At 38.5% G+C, this 21,552-nt stretch overlaps 1 protein-coding gene across 9 annotated transcripts in view; it reads left to right on the top strand.

The window, feature by feature from the left end:
• DOP1B (DOP1 leucine zipper like protein B) overlaps nt 1-21,552 on the top strand; it is a 97,758-nt gene that overhangs the window by 51,717 nt on the left and 24,489 nt on the right. For 7 of the 9 annotated variants that reach the window (XM_065590260.1, XM_065590263.1, XM_005303320.4 and 4 more), the window contains 12 exons: nt 810-962; nt 2,059-2,159; nt 2,914-3,104; nt 3,824-5,438; nt 5,701-5,812; nt 6,891-7,079; nt 9,889-10,014; nt 11,852-11,986; nt 14,896-14,951; nt 15,859-15,963; nt 16,056-16,122; nt 18,582-18,726. In XM_065590260.1, the coding sequence (XP_065446332.1) occupies nt 810-962; nt 2,059-2,159; nt 2,914-3,104; nt 3,824-5,438; nt 5,701-5,812; nt 6,891-7,079; nt 9,889-10,014; nt 11,852-11,986; nt 14,896-14,951; nt 15,859-15,963; nt 16,056-16,122; nt 18,582-18,726 (2,995 nt within the window). The remainder of the gene's footprint in view (nt 1-809; nt 963-2,058; nt 2,160-2,913; nt 3,105-3,823; nt 5,439-5,700; nt 5,813-6,890; nt 7,080-9,888; nt 10,015-11,851; nt 11,987-14,895; nt 14,952-15,858; nt 15,964-16,055; nt 16,123-18,581; nt 18,727-21,552) is intronic. The other 2 variants (XM_065590268.1, XM_042855813.2) reach the window with 1 other exon arrangement.

Below are 21,552 nucleotides of genomic sequence, written 5' to 3' on the forward strand. Positions count from 1 at the left end.
ATAGGATGTCTTCATTTGGATTATGGCTTTGGACAATCAGCATCCATATTATTCATAGACAAAATATTGTATCTAAATCCAGTGGGTGCCTCTTTGATCAAATACCGTAGTAATTTTTTTTTATTCTGCAATATGTTGTGATTATTTATAGGAATATTTCTAAGGACAGCTGTAAGGTTATCTTACTATTTCTCTCTGCTTCCGTGCAAGATCAACTCTCAAATCTTTGTAATAGGTAATGTGAAGGGCAGTTGAGAGGCTTAGCTGGAAGGAGAAGGGCATGTCTAAGCAGCTAGTTACTTTTTAAAACGACGTGCGGTGGGGGGGGTATTCTAAATTAAATTTTTAAACTTTAATTGGGAGCTACTGTTTAATCGTGTGAGGCAAAGGTGGCTCTATCACATTACCACTTCTTTCAACCTTGTTCCTCTTTGTATGCCAAAGTGGTAAAACTATCCCGGTGTTCCATTTCTTACCTATGTGCCGCTTTTGTGTTACAATTTTTAGTATTGTTTACATCATCTGAATTCTTCATGTTTGGGGTGGGGATTAAAGTTAGAAATGGAAGCAGAACTCTGCTTTCCTCACCCATTAGTGCACAGACATGAATTGATTGCAACTCCAGGACAGTGCTATTGTGTTCCCCTAGTTCTGGATTTATGAATCAACCTCTTGCACTTCCCTAAACTGAAAATATGCAGGATAGGAAAATATGAACTACCCTTTTCACAAATACAGAACACTTTAGTGTTTATACCAAACTTTTAAACCAGTGGGAGTGGTACAATTTATTTTATCTGTTCCCCTAGAGAGTCGCTCAAGTACTTTGGAATCAGCTGAACAAAGAGACAAGGGAGCACCACATTACCTGTGTGGAGCTGTTTTATAGACTGCACTGCTTGGCTCCATCAGCTAATATTTGTGAAGATATTATTTGTCATACGCTATTGGATCACGATAAAGTAAGTCCTGTATTTCCTAGGCTGCCTCATTATTGTAGTGTTTTACCTCTAGCTCCAGCCAACCTTCAGCTCCCTGGCCGCACAGCTTCAGGGCTTCTCAACCCCTGCTTCTCTAGAGACCACAGTTGAGAATCTCTCACTCCTCCCAGTGGTGCATTCCCTCAGTCTCTGGATGAATCAACATAGGACCCATCTTAGTCATTGGATGCTATCCACTTTCCCTAAAATCACAGATTCTCCAAAATTAGCAGTCCTTCACAGCATTTCTAAATATTTTCCAGATCCACGGTAAGTCTGAAAACAAGTTGGGCTGGACACTGACTTATTCTTCCCAACCTTATGTTCTGATAAGTCATTTGACCCTGTGTCGGAGACAGCATTGAACGGCTCCTAGACCAGTCATAGTCAAACTATATTTAAAATGAGCAGATTCCCTTTAGCAATTTCATTTCCCTATTTTAAAGATCGATCAGTTCTTTCTTAGTTTTTCTGACAGCTAACATGTAATTTAAATAAAAGGTCACACCATGATGCTAATATATAACCAATGTCTTAAACCTTCTGTGATTCATTTTATATATAGATATATCTATATATATCTGCTCTCACAATTCTGAAACTTGTTATATATTAGGATCCATACAGGGGTTGTGGGTATCTGAATAGTCAAGAGTTTGAAAACCTATATTTTAGACTCTTATACACATTCAGGGATGATAAATCCTCAGTAAGGTCTGCCCACTAATAACAGTCCCATCGTATCACCCTTCTTTGTCATCCAACCCCCAATAACTCAAGAGATTAAAATACTGTAAATGGGAATTCCAAACATGTCTTTTCTTTGAAATCATCAGCTTTTTTTGTGCACTAGGGGCTTTTTTGTTTTGATTGCCTTGGGTTGTGAGTGCATGGCAAGAAAATGGCAGTGTGTGTTAATCCTATCTAGAAATGAAAAACAGGTGCAGAAGTCTTAAGATTTTAGAAGTCATCTATGCAATAAGCATTGTTTTTTACTAGAGCCTTTTAAATTCACTAAACTTACTACATTTATCACAGAATCAAAAAGTTCCTGTCTTTTCTTTTTCCTTCTGTAAAGGGGACAAGGCTGGAGGCACTTTTCAGATTCTCTGTGATATGGCATTTGACCAGAGAAATCCAAGGCAGTAGAGTCACTTCCCACAATCGATCCTTTGACAGGTATTGTTGTACTTTAATTTGCCTGGCTTCATGTTTCTATAAATATATTTAGTTAAATTATACTTTTTTGCTAGGAAAAAAAATCTCCTGGACAGTCATATGAACCGAAGTAAGGGTGTCAAATATTTATTTATTTTTAACTTAAAAATAAAAACCCCTATTTGTGTTGGTAACACTCTCTCACGGCAAGTCATAAAGTACTTGGACTGTGGGTTTTGTTTGTTTGTTTGGTGGGTGTTCCAAGGGGAGTAGGAGTTTGAAGTCTCTGCTGGGAGTTGCTTTCCATGTTGTCAGCAAAGAGTGAACAGCTGAGGCCCCACCTTCTAACGGGAGTGGCTTCCTACATCAAGAAGGTGGGGCATTTCCCTAGAAAAGGATAAAAGGGCCCAGCAAAAGCAGCTACATTCAAAATATTGTTAAAGTAATCCAAGAGTGGTATGTTACTCATCGTGCTCCTCAGTCTGATAGATTATGAGCCAAAAATTTCAACCCTTATGAAGTAGGAGAGGATATTATAAAAACATTCTCTAATTGCAGGTAGTGTGTGTGCAATATACACACATATAGTATGTTTTGCCTTGCTCCTGCAAACACATGTGCTCGACTTTGAACTCAGTGACACAACTTCTGGGCATTGAATTACTATCAGGAGTAAAGCTAAAACATGGGCAAGTATTTGCAGGAGTGGAGTTTTAAAATGTGTTGTGAATGAAGGCTTGCAATTTTACTTCTCCTTTGCAATTTCTCCATTCAGATCTCTGTTTGTGGTACTGGACAGTCTAAATTGTTCAGATGGTGCAATTGGTGCTGCAGCACAGGGTTGGCTGATACGTGCTCTCTCGCTTAATGATGTTGCACGAATTCTTGAGCCAGTATTCCTGCTTCTTCTTCATCCAAAGACACAGCGCACATCCATCCATTGCATCAAACAGAAGAATTCAGCAGGTAAAGCTGCTCTCAGACTGAAAATGTAACCGTTTGAGTGAAGTAAATTAACAGTTAGTCACATTACTCCATTGGACTCCATTTTAAGCCAGTCTTTGACCTTTGATGTCACACTCGACAGTTTGAGGTGTTTTCTAGTAAGCAGCAATGCCAGCTGCATACATAACTCTTCTCAGTTACACCTGTAATAATGCTTAAACACAATTATGGAGTAGGTCATATCTTTTTAAAGGTATAACGCCCATTAGTATCTTATTTTGGGTCAGCATTTCAGCAAAAGAAGCTCTAAACTTCCTAATAGTTGAATTGCTTTTTTAATCTAGCTATCTGCTTGCATAACAGTTTTGCTACCTTGTTTGCTATCTAATTGACTTGCCAATCATCATCATTCTCGCTATTTACATTATAGTAGCATCCAAAGGAAGTCTCTTGTGCTAGCTGCTGTGCAATTATAGAAGTAGACATGGTCATTGTCCCAAAGGGTTTACAGTCTGAGAAGGTTTATGGTATCTCTGACTTGTACAATTCCATCATAAAACATAACTGCTCGATGAAATTATTTCCTTGGCATAAATAAGATTTTTAACTTTAATGTAAAGTCAGTTACTTGATCACCATTACATTTTCTCTTAAGTTTGTCTTTCAGCCTAAAGGCTATTGAATGTATTAACAACTGCAACAATAAACACTGATTTTTGAAATCTTCATATTTTTTTCAGAAGACTTACATCATTGGTTTAGCAAGAAAAGTGCCTCTTTCAAAGAGTCATTTGGAGCCTCTGAGCTACATGAAAGCAGTTCTGAAGAAAACATACCACTGAGCCAATTTACAACCGTGGACAGGGAAGCTATTTGGGCTGAAGTGGAAATCGATCCAGAGACATCTCAGCTAAAAAATGGACGGTCTGAAAATGAAGCATCTCACTGTACAGAACCTCCACAGGATCCTGGTGGTGATAATAACAGCGAACACACAGAATCGGCAGATACCAGCACAGGACATAATGATAGTGAAAATACATCATCTTTTTCAACTTCTCTGGATCCACAGGAAATGAGCAATGAGGAGAACTGTAGAGCTACAATCGACTGTAGAGAAAACATGAAGAATGTTAGTTCATCTAATACTTTCTCTCTTCATGGCTCCAAATCCAGTACTATGTTAAATCTTGTGCGTGCAGACTCTGAGAAAACTCAAGCATCGGAATCACTATCAAGTGATGAGGAGGTGGACTTGGAACTCCAAGCAATTACAACTTCTAGGCTGCTCAAGCAGCAGAAAGAAAAACAAGAGATGATAGAGGCTCTGTTTAAACACATTCTCCTGTATTTTCAGCCTTACGATTCCAAGAGGGTTTTGTATGCTTTTTCTGTACTAGAGGCAGTACTCAAAACAAACCCTAAAGAATTTATTGAGGCTGTAGCCAGTACTAGCATGGATACGAGCTCTACAGCTCACTTAAATCTCATCTATAATCTTCTAGCCCGGCACCAGGAAACTCTTGTGGGACAGAGCTTTTATGGTAAGCTTCAGACTCAGTCACCAACCATGTGTCCCCATTCTTTATTAATAGAATTGCTGACTTACCTCTGTTTGAGTTTTCTGCGCTCTTACTATCCATGTTACTTGAAGGTAACCCACAGAGATGTGCTTGGCAACAGAGATGTCCAAGTCAAAAGTGTAGAAGTCTTGATTAGAATGATGGCGCAGCTGGCCACAATGGCAAAGTCAGCAGAAAACAAGAATATCGAGTTTATACACAACTTGCTTGGAAGATGCAAAATTCAAGAGTTTGTTCTTCTTTCTTTGTCTGCTTCTATGTATACAAGTCAAAAACGGTATGAACTGATGACATCTGATAAAATTAATAGCGTCATCGAAGAGAGCCTCTTTGAAGAAAGCCTTATCAATTTTGGGCAAGATCAGATATGGAGTGAACACCCCCTTCAGATTGAGCTGCTGAAGCTTTTGCAAATATTGATTGTCTTGGAGCACCATCTTGGACAGACACATGAGGAACAGGAGAACCAGCCAGACCTATCTAAGGAATGGCAACGGGCTCTTAATTTCCAGCAGGCTATTAGTGCAATGCAGTATGTGCATCCACACCCAATAACTTCACAAGGATTATTTGTCTCCGCTGTAGTTAGAGGTTTGCAGCCAGAGTATGGCTATGGGATGCATCCATCTTGGGTAGGTTTAGTCACACATTCTTTGCCATACTTTGGGAAATCTTTAGGCTGGACTGTGGCACCATTTATCATACAGATATGTAAAAACCTGGATGAACTTGTTAAACAATATGAAAATGAAACTGTGAAGATGTCTGTGAGGTAAGATTCTTAAATGCAGAGTTTTGATGTTGATTTAACTATTCAGGACAAAGTACTGATGAGCTTATTTTCTCAAACCTCATACTATTGTCTAAAGTATTCTAAAATTACTTTTTTGTCTGACTAGTTATTTTAGAAACTTTGCTTTCTGATACCTCAGCAGTTAGAACATTGGACCAAATACTCTTTTGACCATAGTAGTCATGTAAAGAATGAAAATACCCAGTTGTACTATTAATAACTTTTGTGTTCTTCTCCAAAGTGTAACTTCTAAAAGGGAGAACATTACACCAGATTATCCTCTGACACTTTTGGAAGGCTTAACAACCATTGGTCATTTTTGCCTTTTGGATCATCCTAATCAAGCCAAAAAGGTAGCAAACTGCTTCTTATTACTTCAGTAGATATGTCTCCAAATGCCAACCATACGTTTGACAGTTTGGCCTCAATTCAGCAAAGTACTTAAGTTCTTGGCTGAATCAGGACCACTAATGTCTATTATTATGGGCCCAGAAATGAGAGGCTGTTACTATAGGGATAGCAGAATCCCCTTCCATGACGGAAGAGGAACATGCTTGTGTAGAGGAGAACCCTCTGCTCGCAGATAAGGTAACTATTCTCTCACCCCAGCTCAGTGTGTGCTAACAATAAATATATTTGGATTATTGGACGCTACTCATTTATGGGGAAAGTACAGTATTCTCAAATTATTCTGAAGTAATTTGTATGTATGAAGAAAGAAATGTGAGTGTCATGCTGTCAAAAAAAGCTATACAGTAAAAGGTCATTTCTTCTAAAAGCTTCTCTAGGAAAATATGAATTTTACATTTATAAATATATTCAGTACATTGTTAAATGAAAGTATGAGTGAACAAAATTTGTACATCTTAAAAACCACACAGACAACTCTATATGCATCCTTTTTCTCATTTTTGTTTGTTTGTTTTTTTTCTTGTATTGCAAAACCAGAACAAGTTTAATTTGGTTTTTCCCACCCAAATACTCATGCGTTTTGTGGCTCTATTCTCAAGTTACTTTACTTCATTTGTTTAACTGGAAAATTTCCATAGAATAAGTAATCAGGAGAATATTAGTGGCATGTATTCTAAATGAATGCATTTCACGCTCTTTTTTATTACAAATTATGTGGAAAATGTAGATATGTAGTTTGCACCATATATTGGAAGAGGATATGGCCTCAAATAGAGAAATGAACTCTGCAATCAAAGTTACACATATTTACCCATTCTGTAAGTGATAATAAAGTTCATAAACAGAACAGCTGAATGATCTAGTGTTTTGCAAAATTTATTATTACAAAAGACTTCTTGGGTGGAAAGCAGATGTCAGCACTAAAGATTGTGTAACAATGTTAAGAATAATGAATCTGCATATACTTGAGTGTTTGTCCACAGAGTATGTTGTTTAATATAGATACTTCTGTTTTCCTAGGTGTCCCCTATATCTGACCCCGCAAACCTGAGAAATGCCAGGAATGCCATTTTGGAAGAATTGCCTCGTATTGTTAATACAATGGCCCTTCTTTGGAGTGTTATAAAAAAGGAAGACTCTCAAAAAAGACCAACTGACTTTCTTGGAGCAACCAAAGGCTCTTCTTCAGTATACTTTAAGGCAACCAAAGTAGGAATCCTTTCCAAGCACTCTTTCTCCCCTGCCCCCCATTACCTTTTGTGTAAAGTTACTGTATATGATTTTGCCATTCTCAAAACAGCAAAGTAGTTTTACAGTTTCTGAAATTGATAGGCTGCAGAGAATGTTCCCGGCCAAAGGTGCAGACTCCCTATTCTAAAAGGGTTGTCACCTTTTGAGCAAGTCAGTTACAAAGTGCCAGATTTCCAAACCTAAATTGATGCCCCATTTGTATAAAATTAATTTGCCTTTTGGTGATTTTTTTTCCTGCCCCTTTTCCCCATACGTATGCTTTTCGCCCTTCTATTAAATCCTCTTCCTCTCCTTGTTTTTGTTTTCTCGACTCTTTCAAAAACAAAATAAAAACACTGCAACTCAGAAACAAGCCATCTGTCCTAATGAGTTTGGGAGATGCAAGTGAACACAGTTTCTGGCTTGTCTGGAGTGAACTTGAGCTATGCGTGCTCTTTCATTTACTTAAGTATTTAGAATTCATTCTGCTTTTGTTATGAAGTGTAATGAGATTTTTGCCATATAAACCAACATTTGAGTTTTGAAGCTGATGACGACATAAACGTGACACAGCACATTGCATGTTTTCCCCTTAATATTACACTCTGTTACACTTGTTTTTGGATAGCTGATACTGATAAGATAAGTAGTGCATATGAGAAATAGTTTGTATACATTTATCTTAATTTTAAATGATTGTATTGAAGTTAGTCTTTATTTTCTTGAATGAGCTGAGAACTTTGCCCAGTGAAACCATTCTGAATTTTCACCTGGTCAGCCTGTAACTGCCAGCTTCCCAAATCTTTTGTGGGCAGAAGAATGATGTGACAGTTTGTCATAGATATTATTTAAATTTTATTTTAAGAAATATTGGAGGGTGAATGAGAAGTTTGGGTGAAAAGCTGTGTTTTTGTTGTCAATTACTTATTTTTTGTGGGCCTGTTGAGGCCCTCCATTAGACTTTGATGTGATTGTCTACCCCACTGGGGAGCATGGGCAACTTGCTTGAAACCAATTTTGTGTTTTTTGTTTTGTTTTGTTTTGTTTTCCTTTGAGTATATTGCCATGGGTGAAAGTTGTGGGGGCAATGGGGATTTCTATTTTTAGTGGAGGATATAACCAGACAGCTACCTCCTTGGATGTTTGTTTCGGATTTGTACAGATTGTTTGTTTACTGTATTCATTCAATGAACTAACTGACGAGTTTGTTAGAGATGGAAAGAAGGAGCAGGAGGACCCAGAGGTGGATTGAATAAACGGACTTCCTTATTGCAGTACTTATTCTCCTCGATCCAATTGTCGAGTAAGCCCCGAATTAATCACATGACACTTTTATCTAAGTTAATATGTAAATACCCACATTTACTACAACAGCCAAAAACCCTTATTTAATAATATGAATGCCCATATAATGAATATTAATAGCTATATACTGAATATAATTATACCCACCCCTATTTACTGTTTACAGCATTAACCATATTATATAGACATTTTTACCTTGAAGATGCATTTTTTTGCAGTAATTGTAGCCAGAAGTTCCCTTAATCAGCAGTTCACAGGGGAGGGAGGAAGGGGCCATGACCCTGAGCTCGTTTATGTAGCTGGGAGAGGAAGGGAGTGGGGAGATGATAACACTTTTTCCACACAAAGGGTATCCTTCAGACAACCATATTCCTTATGCAGCTGCAACGCTTATCTATCCTTAACAAGCAGAAGGGAAGGGAAAAGGATGGCAATTTTATCTATCAAGCGAAGAAATAGTGCTTGCCTGTGCCTTACTCCCTATTACCATGATAGCGGTTACCCAGGTCTTTACTTAACCCTTACATACCCCAACAGAGTTAATATTAAATTAATACTTTTCTTAACTCATTGATTTGTTTTATTTTTAGACAATTGTGGTAGTTGATCAGTCATTTAGATTGCAGTATAATCCTTTGTTTTCTTTACTTCGTTTTTGCTTAGCTATTGAACTTGATAACAAATTTATACAAAGAATATTGAATCATTTTTTCTTTCAATAAGCCACTCAGGTCAGAAGAATTGGGAATCTGAGTCAAAAATCTGGTTTACTGAAGAGCTCTTATACTCTTTAACCTTTTGGTCCTTACAGGAAGGAGACAGCAAAGAGTCCATTGAAGCAAATGAGAAAATGTAAAATTAGTGTTCCAGTTGTCCTCTAAACATAGTACTTAGTTTCCTAATGTATATTCTCTTTCTTCTTGGAATAGCCTTTCGCTCCTCGGCCAAGCTAGCCCTACCACTCTTCTCATGTCCTTCAAATCCTTTCTTCCCTCCTTGAAAACTCACTTTTCCATTAATTCTTATACTGCCTTCGTCACTAATTTTCTCCTCTTGTCCTCCTTTAGTAAATTGTCATCCGTTTCTCTACTTTCTAAAATATTGTATATGTTTGTCATTCTATATATACTACTAGTTTCCTTCTCCCCACATTCCTTTCACAGACATTGATTAATAATAATGAGGAAGTACTGTGTATGAACAATGATTGGGCAGAGAATATGCATGATGGAAAAATAGATTTTTGTTGTTAGCTTTCCAGGATTTGAGATAATCACACCTTTTTAATAAGGGAGGAGAATGAACCCATGGGAAATCATCTAAATTAACCTGAATCAAAAGCATACAGTACTGTTCTTTAATGATAGTATAACTTCTGAATATCACATTAAAAAGCCAAAGAATCTCCAAATAAACAATGAAGATCAGTCTTGAATATGTTATTGCTAAACATTGTCAAAAATGTTCATCTTTTTTTTTATAGACGATAAAAAATAAAATTTTAGATTTCTTGAATCCACTGACGCCACAACTTGGAGTCCAGTTAATATCAGCAGTAGCAGCAGTATGGAACAGCAAAAAAGCTCATAAGAATCAAAGTAAAATAAAGGTGAAGTTAAAGAAATGTTAATTCATATGATGGTTTCTTTTCTCATGAAAAGACAGAGGTTTTGTTCCTAGGTTTACTGCAAAGACCCTCATGTTTTGTTTTTGGTTTTTGGTTTTGTTTTGTTTTTGTTGTATAAGTGACAAAGACAAGCCATTAGATAAGAATTTGAATTCAATATAATGGTTAAAATTTAAAATGTGAAAACTATAAGTAAATGGAACAAATATAATCAAAATAGGAAAAATAAAGATTTTAATGTGTTTGCATGTTGAAGAAAAATACTGAAAGAAGAAAATATTTTACTTAGAGAATGAAGAGACCATTTGTCTGGGGCATGACTTTTGTAACACAACCTGTGACGACTTTAGGACTTTTTCGTTGTGGGGGGAAAAGAAGTCATGGTGTCTGTCTCGCCAGCCAGCCTGCTGCTGAGGAAGATTAATCAATGAATTTTTACACATTTAACTCTATATCTGCAGAGTTATATGGGTTTTTTTTCAATATCTTAAACAACTAAATATTAAATGCCTTAAACCATTTTTATTGTAGGATAAAGAATTTATCTTTCTTGCAGTACATTTCCCATGACAAAAATAATCTTACTGGCTTCCACTTTTCTGGAAAAAGTAATTTTATTTTTTATAAAATAGTAGAACTTATTTACATTGGTCAAATACTTGGTGTTCGAAATGGAAATAGAAAAGTTAATTAAATACTATTTTTTTAATTTATATGCAAACTAAAACAAGACTCTCATTCTGCACATTATTACAATCTATTTTAAAACCTTATTCCAAATTTAAATAACTACAGCTTTCCAGAGAGTGACCTTTCTCTTTTTTTGTGACTACTTTCAAGGTTTAAAAATTTGTTTTCATTCCACGCTGCAACAAAAACACTTTTGCAAAATGGAATTGTCAAAATAGTTGTATTCAGATTGAAAAGCTCAACTTTTCAGTGCATTCTCTCCCTCTCTGGTCAGACTTGAACAAAGAGCACACGGGAATCGCAAAACCCTTTTCAGCAGACACGTAATTGAAACTATAAATCTCTATGAAATGTTTTGGCTTTTGAAACAGCATGTTTTGACTAAACAGTTAGATGAAAATGTTCTGACCAGCTTTAGAAACAACTGCAAAGGAAAAGCTCTTGGATACCAAGCTCCACTTACATGCATAGATGCAAAGAACAATTATCAGTAAGCACTATGTACCAAGCCAAGTCCGGCACTTTAATACCAAGCCATTTTGAGTTGTTGGAGCCCAGACAATTCCAGTTTTCCTCCAGTGCTGTCCAAGACTCCAGGTCAGAAACCTTTCCAGAGGAGGAAAATTAGAGGTAGCCCCCTCTGGAGCCAAACATGGTTACTAAGTACAAGCCCTCTTCCTAATCTGCCTAAGGCCTTGGCTACACTTGCGGATTCACAGAGCTCTCTCGCAGTGCTGCAAGTACTCCACCTTTCCGAGGGGAATAGCTTGCAGCGCTGCGAGCGAGCGTGCAGCGCTCCAGGCGCTGATTACACTGGCGCTTTACAGCGCTGCACTCGCTGCGCTCGGGGGGGGGGGTGTTTTTTCACACCCCTGAGCGCAGCAAGTGCAGCACTGTGAATTGCCAGTGTAGCCAAGGCCTTAGTCTGAGTGCATTGCCTCGTTGTGCTCCCAGCCGGGCAGGGCAGGGCAGAGAGAGAATGAATGAGACCCAAACTCTGATCCCCTCCGGGATCCTTTTCACCTATTTGAGTTTCATATGTACGTTTGCACATGGTTAATAGTGTGAAATGCTGTTTTCCTCCATCATTCCCTGGTACATTGAACTTAATGATGTTTGTGTCATTTAGATTCTTCCAGTGGCTAGTGCATCTCAGCTTATTCTTGTGGACTTAGTGTGTGCACTTAACACTCTGAAGACTGACACTATATTACAGCTGGTAAAAGAAGTTGTCAAGAAACCATCCCAAATCAAAGGCGAAGAGGTAACTGCTAAAATAATATTCAGCTTTACTGTCTTCCTTCTTCCAATGTGTCCCTGAAAAAAATCTCTGCTAACCTGAAAGAGGTTTTCAACATTCATTATTCTTTTTTTGTTACTGGTAATTATTAGAATTTGTTTCCTCATCATATTCTGTACCTAGTTAAAAGTGTACTCAATGTGTATACAGTTTCTGATTTTCATTTTACAAGAGTAGTCGTTGGTTGTTTTGTGTTACTTTGGCAGCACAAAGCTGAGGTAAAGCCAGTGTAACAGACTTCTTGTGCATTCTCCCAGCATAGAGGAATTTCCAGATTTCATCAGGCGAGTATAGTGGTTGCAGCCCCCTTGCCCTCCGCAAAGGGGGCACGGGCAGGGACCCATTGTGTCTGTCTGATCACTAGCTGCTGTAACGGCCTGGGGTGGGGGGTTATCTGCCCTGAGGCTGCTCTTGGGCCTTTCCTATGTGAAAAAAACACCTTGGCCCCGCTCCATTCTGGGATACAGAGGGGCAAGTCACAAGGATCTGGCTCCATCTATTTTAAATTCACAGTTCAGATTATCAGAAATGAAATAACTCTAAGTATCTAACATATTTTTTTCCTTTTTATCCTATTGTATTTCTTGCATTTCACTCTGCTTGGATAATTGAAATTTTAAGTTTCCCTTCAAGATTATCAAACGTGTGCCAAGCACTTCGAGAAAGAGAAAATAGCTAGAAAAGAGCAATATAAGAACTAAGTATTTTGGTTAGTAGCTTCACTTTCTGGTTCTCGTGTACTACAATGCTGCTCTGTGTAGGCTCCCAACACTGAATAAAATTTAACTTTTCATTGAAATCTTAACAAACATCAAAATATTTCTCTTCATATTGGGTTTGGTCCTCTTTAATTTGAGGCCTAAGCTATGTCCCAGTACTCTTAAGCCATTGAAACATTGGAGCAAGCATTTGAAACAGAATTTACAAAACAGACACCAAAATTTTTCAGGTTTTTATGATGGACCAATATTTCCCTTCAAATTGAGTAACTTGCATAAAATAAACGCCTAGAAAGAGTAAATATGTGTGTCTTAAGGTACAGTTGTGTGTATGTGTCTGTAATTCAGCATAACAGAAATAGATATTTAACATTGGTACAATCATCCTGCCTATCAAACAAAAAACATGCTGTGACGAGTTGGATCACAGAAACCCCCTTGGGAGCTGCCACCCGATGTGCAAAGACTACCCCTACTCCTGTTTTCCCTGCCAGCTCAGGACTCCAGCACCCTGTCTTGCTGAGCCAGACACTCCCGTCTGGCTCCAGACACAGACCCAGGGTCTGAATCACTTGTCCCAAAGCTGCAAGTTTACCTGAAAACAGCTCACAGTAGTGTGCTTGTTTTTAGCACTCAGATGCCCAACTCCCAATGGGGTCTAAACCCACATAGATCCGTTTTACCCGGCATAAAGCTTATGCAGGGTAAACTCATAAATTGTTCGCCCTCTATAACACTGATAGAGAGATATGCACAGCTGTTTACTCCCCCAGGTATTAATACATACTCTGAGTAAATTACTAAATAAAAAGTGATTTTATTAAATACAAACAGTAGGATTTAAGTGGTTCCAAGTAGTAACAGACAGAACAAAGTAAGTCACCAAGCAAAATAAAATAAAATGCGCAAATCTATGTCTAATCAAACTAAATACAGATAATCTCACCCTCAGAGATGTTTCAGTAAGTTTTTTTTCAAGACTGGACACCTTCCAGGCCTGGGCACAATTCTTTCCCCTGGTACAGCTCTTGTTGCAGCTCAGGTGATAGCTAGGGGATTCTTCATGATGGCCTCTCTCTCCCCTTGTTCTCTTCCACCCCTTTATATATCTTTTGCATAAGGCAGGAACCCTTTGTCCCTCTGGGTTTCCACCCCCCCTCACTGGAAAAGCACCAGGTTAAAGATGGATTCCAGTTCAGGTGACATGATCACATGTCACCAAGACTTCATTACTCACTTGCCAGCACACACACATACAGAAAGACTCACAGGTAAATACAGCCTTCTGCAGACAATGGGAGTCATCAAGATTCCAAACCATCCTTAATGGCCCACGCTTTACATAATTACAATAGGCCCTCAGTGTTATGTTTTATATTTCTAGTTTTAGATACAAAAGTGGTACATTTCTACAAATAGGATGATCACACTCAGTAGATTATGAGCTTTGTAATGATACCTTACAAGAGACCTTTTGCATGAAGCATATCCCAGTTACGTTATGTTCACTTATTATCATGTTTTTATAAAACCATATAGACTGCACAACGTCACACATGCTTTAAACAAAATCCAATCCTAGTGAGTGTTTTAAAACTCATTAAGTAGTAGTTTCATTAGTAAAACTTTTTGAGGGCCTTCCTTTTTATTAAATAAGACTGTTAAAATTGTAAGTGGAACTTTTAGAGACCTTTGCCATCTGGTCTGGCTATCCAGGAAATGTAGCTTTCAGAGCTTTTTACAAAACTTCACTTCCCAGATTCATGACAGCAGTTTGGCATAACAATGACTTTCAATTATCCTAGTTAGTGAGGTTGCTTCTGTGGTGATTCTGCTGTTTAACAAAGCTTGCTTTGAATTAAGCCAGCCTTGTTATCATGCAGAGAGGTTCATTTATAAGTGTTTCTAGAGCTTTGGAAGAATGTGTCTGGTGGAGAGAAAGGATGCATCTTGTTTTATTCCAGACTTCCTTAGCAAAAGCTCTGAACTACCTACTATATCTACAGACAAGGCACAGCCTATCAGTCTCAGACTGGGAGACAGATTGCTCTCAGGGGGGAAAAAAGCAAGTCTCACATGGAACATTGAGTCCTCTAACAGCTTAAATTTCATTTTGTTGTAAAGCAAGAACGTAATTCCTTGTTTTATTTTCAGAAATCTTCTCTAGTGGATATCCCAGTGCTGAAATTCAGCTATGCTTTCATTCAAAGGTAACTAGGTTGTTACATAAAGTGATTTCCATTTAGCTACAAATGCTATTTCAGCAACTAACAGCTAGCATTATTACTTTAGCTTTACTTTGACCTTCATAGCTGCTTGGCACAGAAAACCTTAACCTCTACGTTATCAGTGCTTAATGAAGCAGAACTGGACAACCACTACATTGTCAAACGACAGACATAAGATTACTGTGTGGCGTGGTGTTCTGTGATTGCACTGATATATTGGTGTTTGTATCATCGTGACACAATGTCATCATGTACAAACACAACAGCATGCTGTAACCTTCTCAAACTCTTATCAGGACATTATGATGAAATTTTTGTATTACCTTTCTCCAGCTCGAACACTGTTCCCGGCTGCTGGAAAAGTGTATGAAAGTTGGATACTTCTCCTTAATCTCCCTTCCAGGCTTTCTTAGGGAGGGCTCCTTGTGTTTCCAATTTATACTCTGCATTCATCACGTTAGACAGCATGGGGGTGATCAAAACTCTTCTTAGCATAGATTGCGGTGTATGCATGGAACACCTTAGGATCTTAGTCTGCAAAGCCTTCTCCTCATTGTATCATTCATGGAGACCCTCTTCTTCTTTCACAGCACTGGCATATTCCATATGCTCCAAGCCTAGCTTTAGTTTGCAGGACAACCCAAGTCAATTCTGTGTACTGTTTTGACTTCGATACATCAACACACTAATAGAATGAAAGGATAATATAGGTGTCATCGTGCATTGACAGGATATCATGGTACTTAGACACAAATACTATGGATAGTAGTTCATTAGACTTGGGGAGAACTAGAAGACTAAAGTTGGTGGGAAGCTCCTAGAGCCAGCACTATCTGTGCTTATGGCTGATGTATTGTTTGACATCAGACTTGCATGTTGTTTTTGGCAGACTTCCTGTCTCAGCCCTGCAGGAGAACTTTCAGTCATTGTTAGGAGTGCTGAAGGAATCTGTGCAATTGAACTTGGCTCCCCCTGGATATTTCCTGCTTCTGAGGTATAGCACAAAACAAGGTGGTTTGGTTTGATTTGATAGATTGAGTAAAACTGTCCATATTACTAACTTGGAATGAATTCTTTTTCCTACAGTACTCTGAATGACTTTGTGACCAGAACTCCTAACCTGGAAAATAAAAAGGATCAAAAAGACCTGCAGGTATTGTGTACATACACTTTTAGTTCACAAATCTGGCACCGCACTCTTCATTCTAAACCAAGATTAGCCCAAACCAACTCCATGTCTGAACATCCGCATACTCCTAGAAAGTTTGGGCATGGTGCAAGCCAGTAAGTAAGTGTGTAAGAATGCATAAAATATAATCTTCCAGCTAACAAATTATCTTGTATATTTTTGATAAAGTTCTAACATGGCTCAGGATGCTGATTGGCCAAAGCTGTATTCAGATTGAGTGTCTCTTGTGATGTCATCCTTTAGATTTAAATTCATAACACAAATATGATGTCACCACATCCCTTCATTTGTATTATCACTGAAATTTTCAAAACCAAGTAGGAGAATTAGGTGCACTATTCCCATTGAAGTCAATGGGAGCTGTATAGCTATGTCCCCTAGTTGGCTTTGGCAATCTCAACAACTGTTTATCCATTCACCTATTATGGAAACAAGATAAGGATTAGAGCCGGATTCTTTTCTCCTACTGTTTCTGCTTTTGCCAAGATAGCTGAAGCACCACAGACTTGTTACAATCATCTTTGGCTCTGAATTTGAGATGAAATGTTGAAAAGTGAACCTTCTGATAGCTGTGATTGTGGTACTTGTGCTGCCCAGCAGATATGGTAGAGTGACTTCCTCCAGTTTTGCTTCATAAACTGGCCAGCAAGATAATTGTCTAGTGAATGCCTAGCTTCTTACAGCATTATCAAGAAATGATCTGATTTTTCTGGCAGCCTTGGAAGGGAAACCTGAAGTTTCCGAACCAGAGTATCCATCCTGCAGTGAATAGCTCTGCTGCTCAAACATGAGGCTGGGAGTAGGGTTTGGCCCAACCCTACAATGGGAAGACTGAAATATGGCCAGACGAATTCCCAAAAAATAAAACGACACTTTTAAATCACTCAGTTAAAAGTAACCAACATCCCCATCTAATTTAATACCACATGGAAGCCCTGTAGCTGAAAGGAAAGGAAAAAGCAGACAGGTTTTCAGACCATACAGTTCAGAGCCTAGAGAACAATAGAAGGTACTGATGCAATTTTTTTGGAAATCTGAAGAACAAATTCAGAACATACAAGTCTTTGAGAGATGACTGCTTATTAATGCAGTATAATGGATACTTTGCAATCTTCATTTGAACCGACTGGATGATTACTCCACTAGAACTGAAAAATATCTTGATCAGCTGAATTCTGTGGCCCTCCAAGGAGACAAAGTTAAGAAACCTCAGGGGACAAAAACTCTTTCTTAAAACATAGTAACTTGTCAAGTAAAAGACTGGAAATCTGGAGAACCAGGTAAGAGTCCATACTCTGAACAATCAGGGAAATACGCAGTGAGTTGAAACCTGTGAATTTATCAATTATCGTAAGAATGAATCCCCTAATATGTTTCAAATTTGTGACCTAAAAAAGATGCCCGTCAAAGTATATGAGGGAAAATGTTGAGAGAGACATTTTGGGATTCAAACCTCCTGTTCACCATTGGGGTGTGTGGACCCTGATTATCTCGTTAACAACAATACTATTGTATTCCTATTGGATGCTCCGGTTGTGCACTCTTATCCTGATGGCCACAGAAGCAGTGGTAGATAAGCTCCATAAAGAATAAACTCATCATCTAGCCTGGCTCAAGTTAGAAGAAAGAAACTTGTCAGAGGGAGTAATGGTAGCAATAGGATTCCCAATCAAATTGAAAATACAGCAGAGTCTGCAACAAGACCCATGCCTTCTGTGACCTAGATTCTACTAAACTGCTAATGTAAATCATTAAAATTTAAAACGCCCAGAAAGCAAATGAGGAAGTGGAAAGAATGAAGACATTCTAAACAGACTTGATCTTGTGTGTGCTCAGTGTGTGCCAACCTACACAGGAAGTGAAAAACTGAAATGGGTTGGTTGTCTCTCCCTTTTTTAATCTTTGACTCTGCTATTCTCTCTCCAGTGCTTAGCTTTTATACCACAGTTGAAGAGAAGGTTTGTCAAAAGGGAAAAAGTCCCCCTTCCTGTTGTGATTATAAGGATAGTCATCAAGAGTAGATTAATTATAGTGTTAGGTATTTTTTGCTATCATAGATTAATTTTCTTTTATATTAATGTTTTAGCCCAGATATGTGTGTGCATGCATACACATGTACATAATGACCTTTCCATGTAAAGGTATGATTAAGACCTGTACGTGAATCTACTCTAACCCAAAGCTTTCCTTTCTTTTTCATTGTTCATGCCTACTACCAAATGAAATGAGTGACACTTTACTACCTGCAGAGTGCTGATAAATGTTTCTCTGCTCTGTTTGTTGTTACTCCCCTCCATATACTTACAGATATGGTACCAGGTACAAAACACTGTGCCAGTTTCCAAATAAAACAAAAGCATCCTTGGGCTGGCCAGATCCCAATAGCTTTCATCTGATACAGTGTTGCATTGATTACTTTTCAGGAGGTGACCCAAAAAATCTTGGAAGCTGTGGGGAATGTTGCCGGTTCCTCCCTGGAACAGACTAGCTGGCTGAGCAGAAACCTGGAGGTGAAAGCCCAGCCTCAGATCTCTTTAGTTGAATCCAGTGCTGAAGATGACTTGTATGGTAAGGTGGTTTCTTAAGGATCCAGTGTCACTTCTGACCTTCTTGTCACTTTTTTCTGTGCCATTTATTATAAAGTTTAGTGACAATCGGCTTTGTGCTCATGTGAAAATGATTTTTATCATACCACAAATTACTAAAGAGAATGAATTGCTAGTTTTTTTTTTTTTTTTTTTTTTTTAAATAACGTGCACCAAAAGAGCATGTTATCTTCTCATTTAAGTAAAAATTCAGATATGTTAAATGGCATTCAGTCAGTATCTGTATATTACATGCACTATACTGGAGGGAAATATTAAGGTACACATGTGTAATACATTCTATATACCATCCTTACAAATAAGGTCAAAAAGTACATAGAAACCACTTTTGTAATGGTAAAATATGTTGCCATTTATTGAACATAATCTGTAAGTTTTCTGATTTGTAAGAGGGTAATTTTTTTTTCTTGCATACTTAAATACTGAAATCCAATTTTTTTGACTGATCTCGATTAAGAGGTAGCATTTTTCTAGTGTGGTCTAAGAACAAGTCTGAAAACCAGGAATACCCGAGTTCTAATTGCAGCTCTGCAAGTCACTCACTCTAAGGAGTCAAATAAATCATTTTACCTCTTTGCTTCCTTCCGTTGTTGTAAAATGTCTTATACGTACCAACTTCATAGGGGTGAAGGTTGTGAGAATTGATTTGTTCATGCAGCACCTGGGGGAGAGTGAGAGAAGTAAAATGCTATATAAATAGCAAGGCCAGCATTTTCAGACTTGGATATTTAAGAGTCAGTATAAGCTTTGGGTGCTCGGCACCTTTTGAAAATTGAAATACTTTTTATTGTGGATTTAGAAGCCAAACAGTCGGCACCCAGGTTTGAGAAGTTAAACTTCAGTGGGGTTTTTTCATGTTTTGGTTACATATATTGAATTGCTGCTTAGTGAGAGATTTATTATAATACCAAGTTTTTAAACAACTATTTGGAGTAGAGGTTAATAGGGTATAACTGTAATATTTTTGGGAAATTCCTTTTTAAAGAATTATACAGTTTTAGTTTTTTCTTAAATGAAAGCTAAGCTTTAGAAATCGAGGACATTCTACATTCTTCTTCAAATGCTGGTCCCTATGGGTATTCACTGTGGTTGCACATGCACTTGAGAATGGAAAACACTTCCATAGCAGTTGTTGTCAGACATCACCAGCGTGGTGCTCTGCTCTATCCAATGTTGATAAGTTGGCTGCATGAATGTGTTCCCTCTGTGTGCTGCCTGGGCTCTGCGCAGATAGCTGACACAGCAGACCCCGAGAGAACCCCCAATGACCACAGTCTCTGATAAGGTACAAAGGCACCCAGCCAGGTTTATTGTCAAAGAAAGCACAGTAATAGTTACCCACAGATTCTACAGGACATACTATGAATATGTGCCCCCTGACAATGGACCGGCTCAGTCAGTGGCGGGACTGTCCACTGCCCCCTAGGCTAGACAAAGACATCCACTCAGGGATGCATTCTTATACACAGGTACAAACAAGTTACACATCACTCCTGATGCATTGAGGTACAACCCCTCTGCATGTTGGGGTGCTGCCTCTCTCCTGGTACATGTTGATTCGAACAAACAACTCTATCAATTATATTTGACCCTGTCTTTAGGATGAGCCAGCCTGTTCCTCATTATCTCTGTGGAATGTGTTCGTACCAGAATGTTCTGGTGCCATCCTGGCACATGTTCATCCTATTAGTACTTGATACCTTTTAGATATGTGTATACGTGCAATTAGCAGCTGCCTTCTTGCCAACTTCTGTGAGCAGGGCCTGCCTCTGGCTCACAGCTTAACTTTGCTTTATGTTAGCAAAGTCTTGACCATTACTTTAGTTCAGGCCTCTGATACCAAGGGTTTATGTTTCAGGGCCTCATCTTACTACAGCAGTGTTCATTGGTCTGTGCCTGTACCCTACTCCTCCTCATACTCTGAACCAAGGGCATAAAGAGTCTCTCAGAGCGACCGCCTCTCCAGTTCCTTTCTCATCTTCATGATCTGGAACAGACCATGTTCTGTGTCAGTAGCCTTTCTAGCGCTCCCACTTGAACTTTGTAAATAGTGTGTAAACAGTTTTATCTTTAGCTAGTTAGCTGTTAGTTAATTTAGTTAGCTAGTTCAGGGGCTCACCCCCCCCTTGTTCCTTATTGTTCAGGGCACCCAGTATGCCCCAGATTCCAGGCTTCAGGTCTTGTCTGCCTGTTCCTGGTTAGCAACTCCCACGAGAGCTGGTACGTACTTACCTTGGGGAATCATATGTTCCTTCAAAATGTGACATCCACCATTCCTTTCTCCCTTCTACCAGGCAGTCGCTGGAGTTTAGGCTCCATAAGCATGTAATGAAGCTGTCATGGGGCCCCAATATGGTCCTGGGCTCTCCCACTCCCCATCTCACTGACTTGAGCCTCTGTGTAGCGCCTCTCTGACACTGGTGCCCTCTAGATCGAAATCCTCCAGCAAGCAGTAGAGTTGTTGTTGTTATTTATTTATTAATACAGTATACCACCACAACAGCAATTTAACCATAAATTCCTTTATAATTTGACCTCTGGATTTAATATTTATATAGCTGTTCCAAATGGGCCCTGAATGCCTAAGCAATTATCACATCTATACAGTAACATGCATTTATACCTATTGCTCAGATACTTACCTCAAGGCTAGCCCCAGGATGCTCAAACCATGTTGGCTGGCTCCAACTGGACAGGCTCATGTTATGCTTATAAGAAGCACACAAGTTCTTTTTCAGGGGAAAAGGCAACACACTGCGTTTATTGGAAATACAGTAATTAGCATATG

Source organism: Chrysemys picta, chromosome 1 (assembly GCF_011386835.1).
Source record: "Chrysemys picta bellii isolate R12L10 chromosome 1, ASM1138683v2, whole genome shotgun sequence".
In the NCBI taxonomy this organism is placed as follows: Eukaryota; Metazoa; Chordata; order Testudines; family Emydidae; genus Chrysemys; species Chrysemys picta.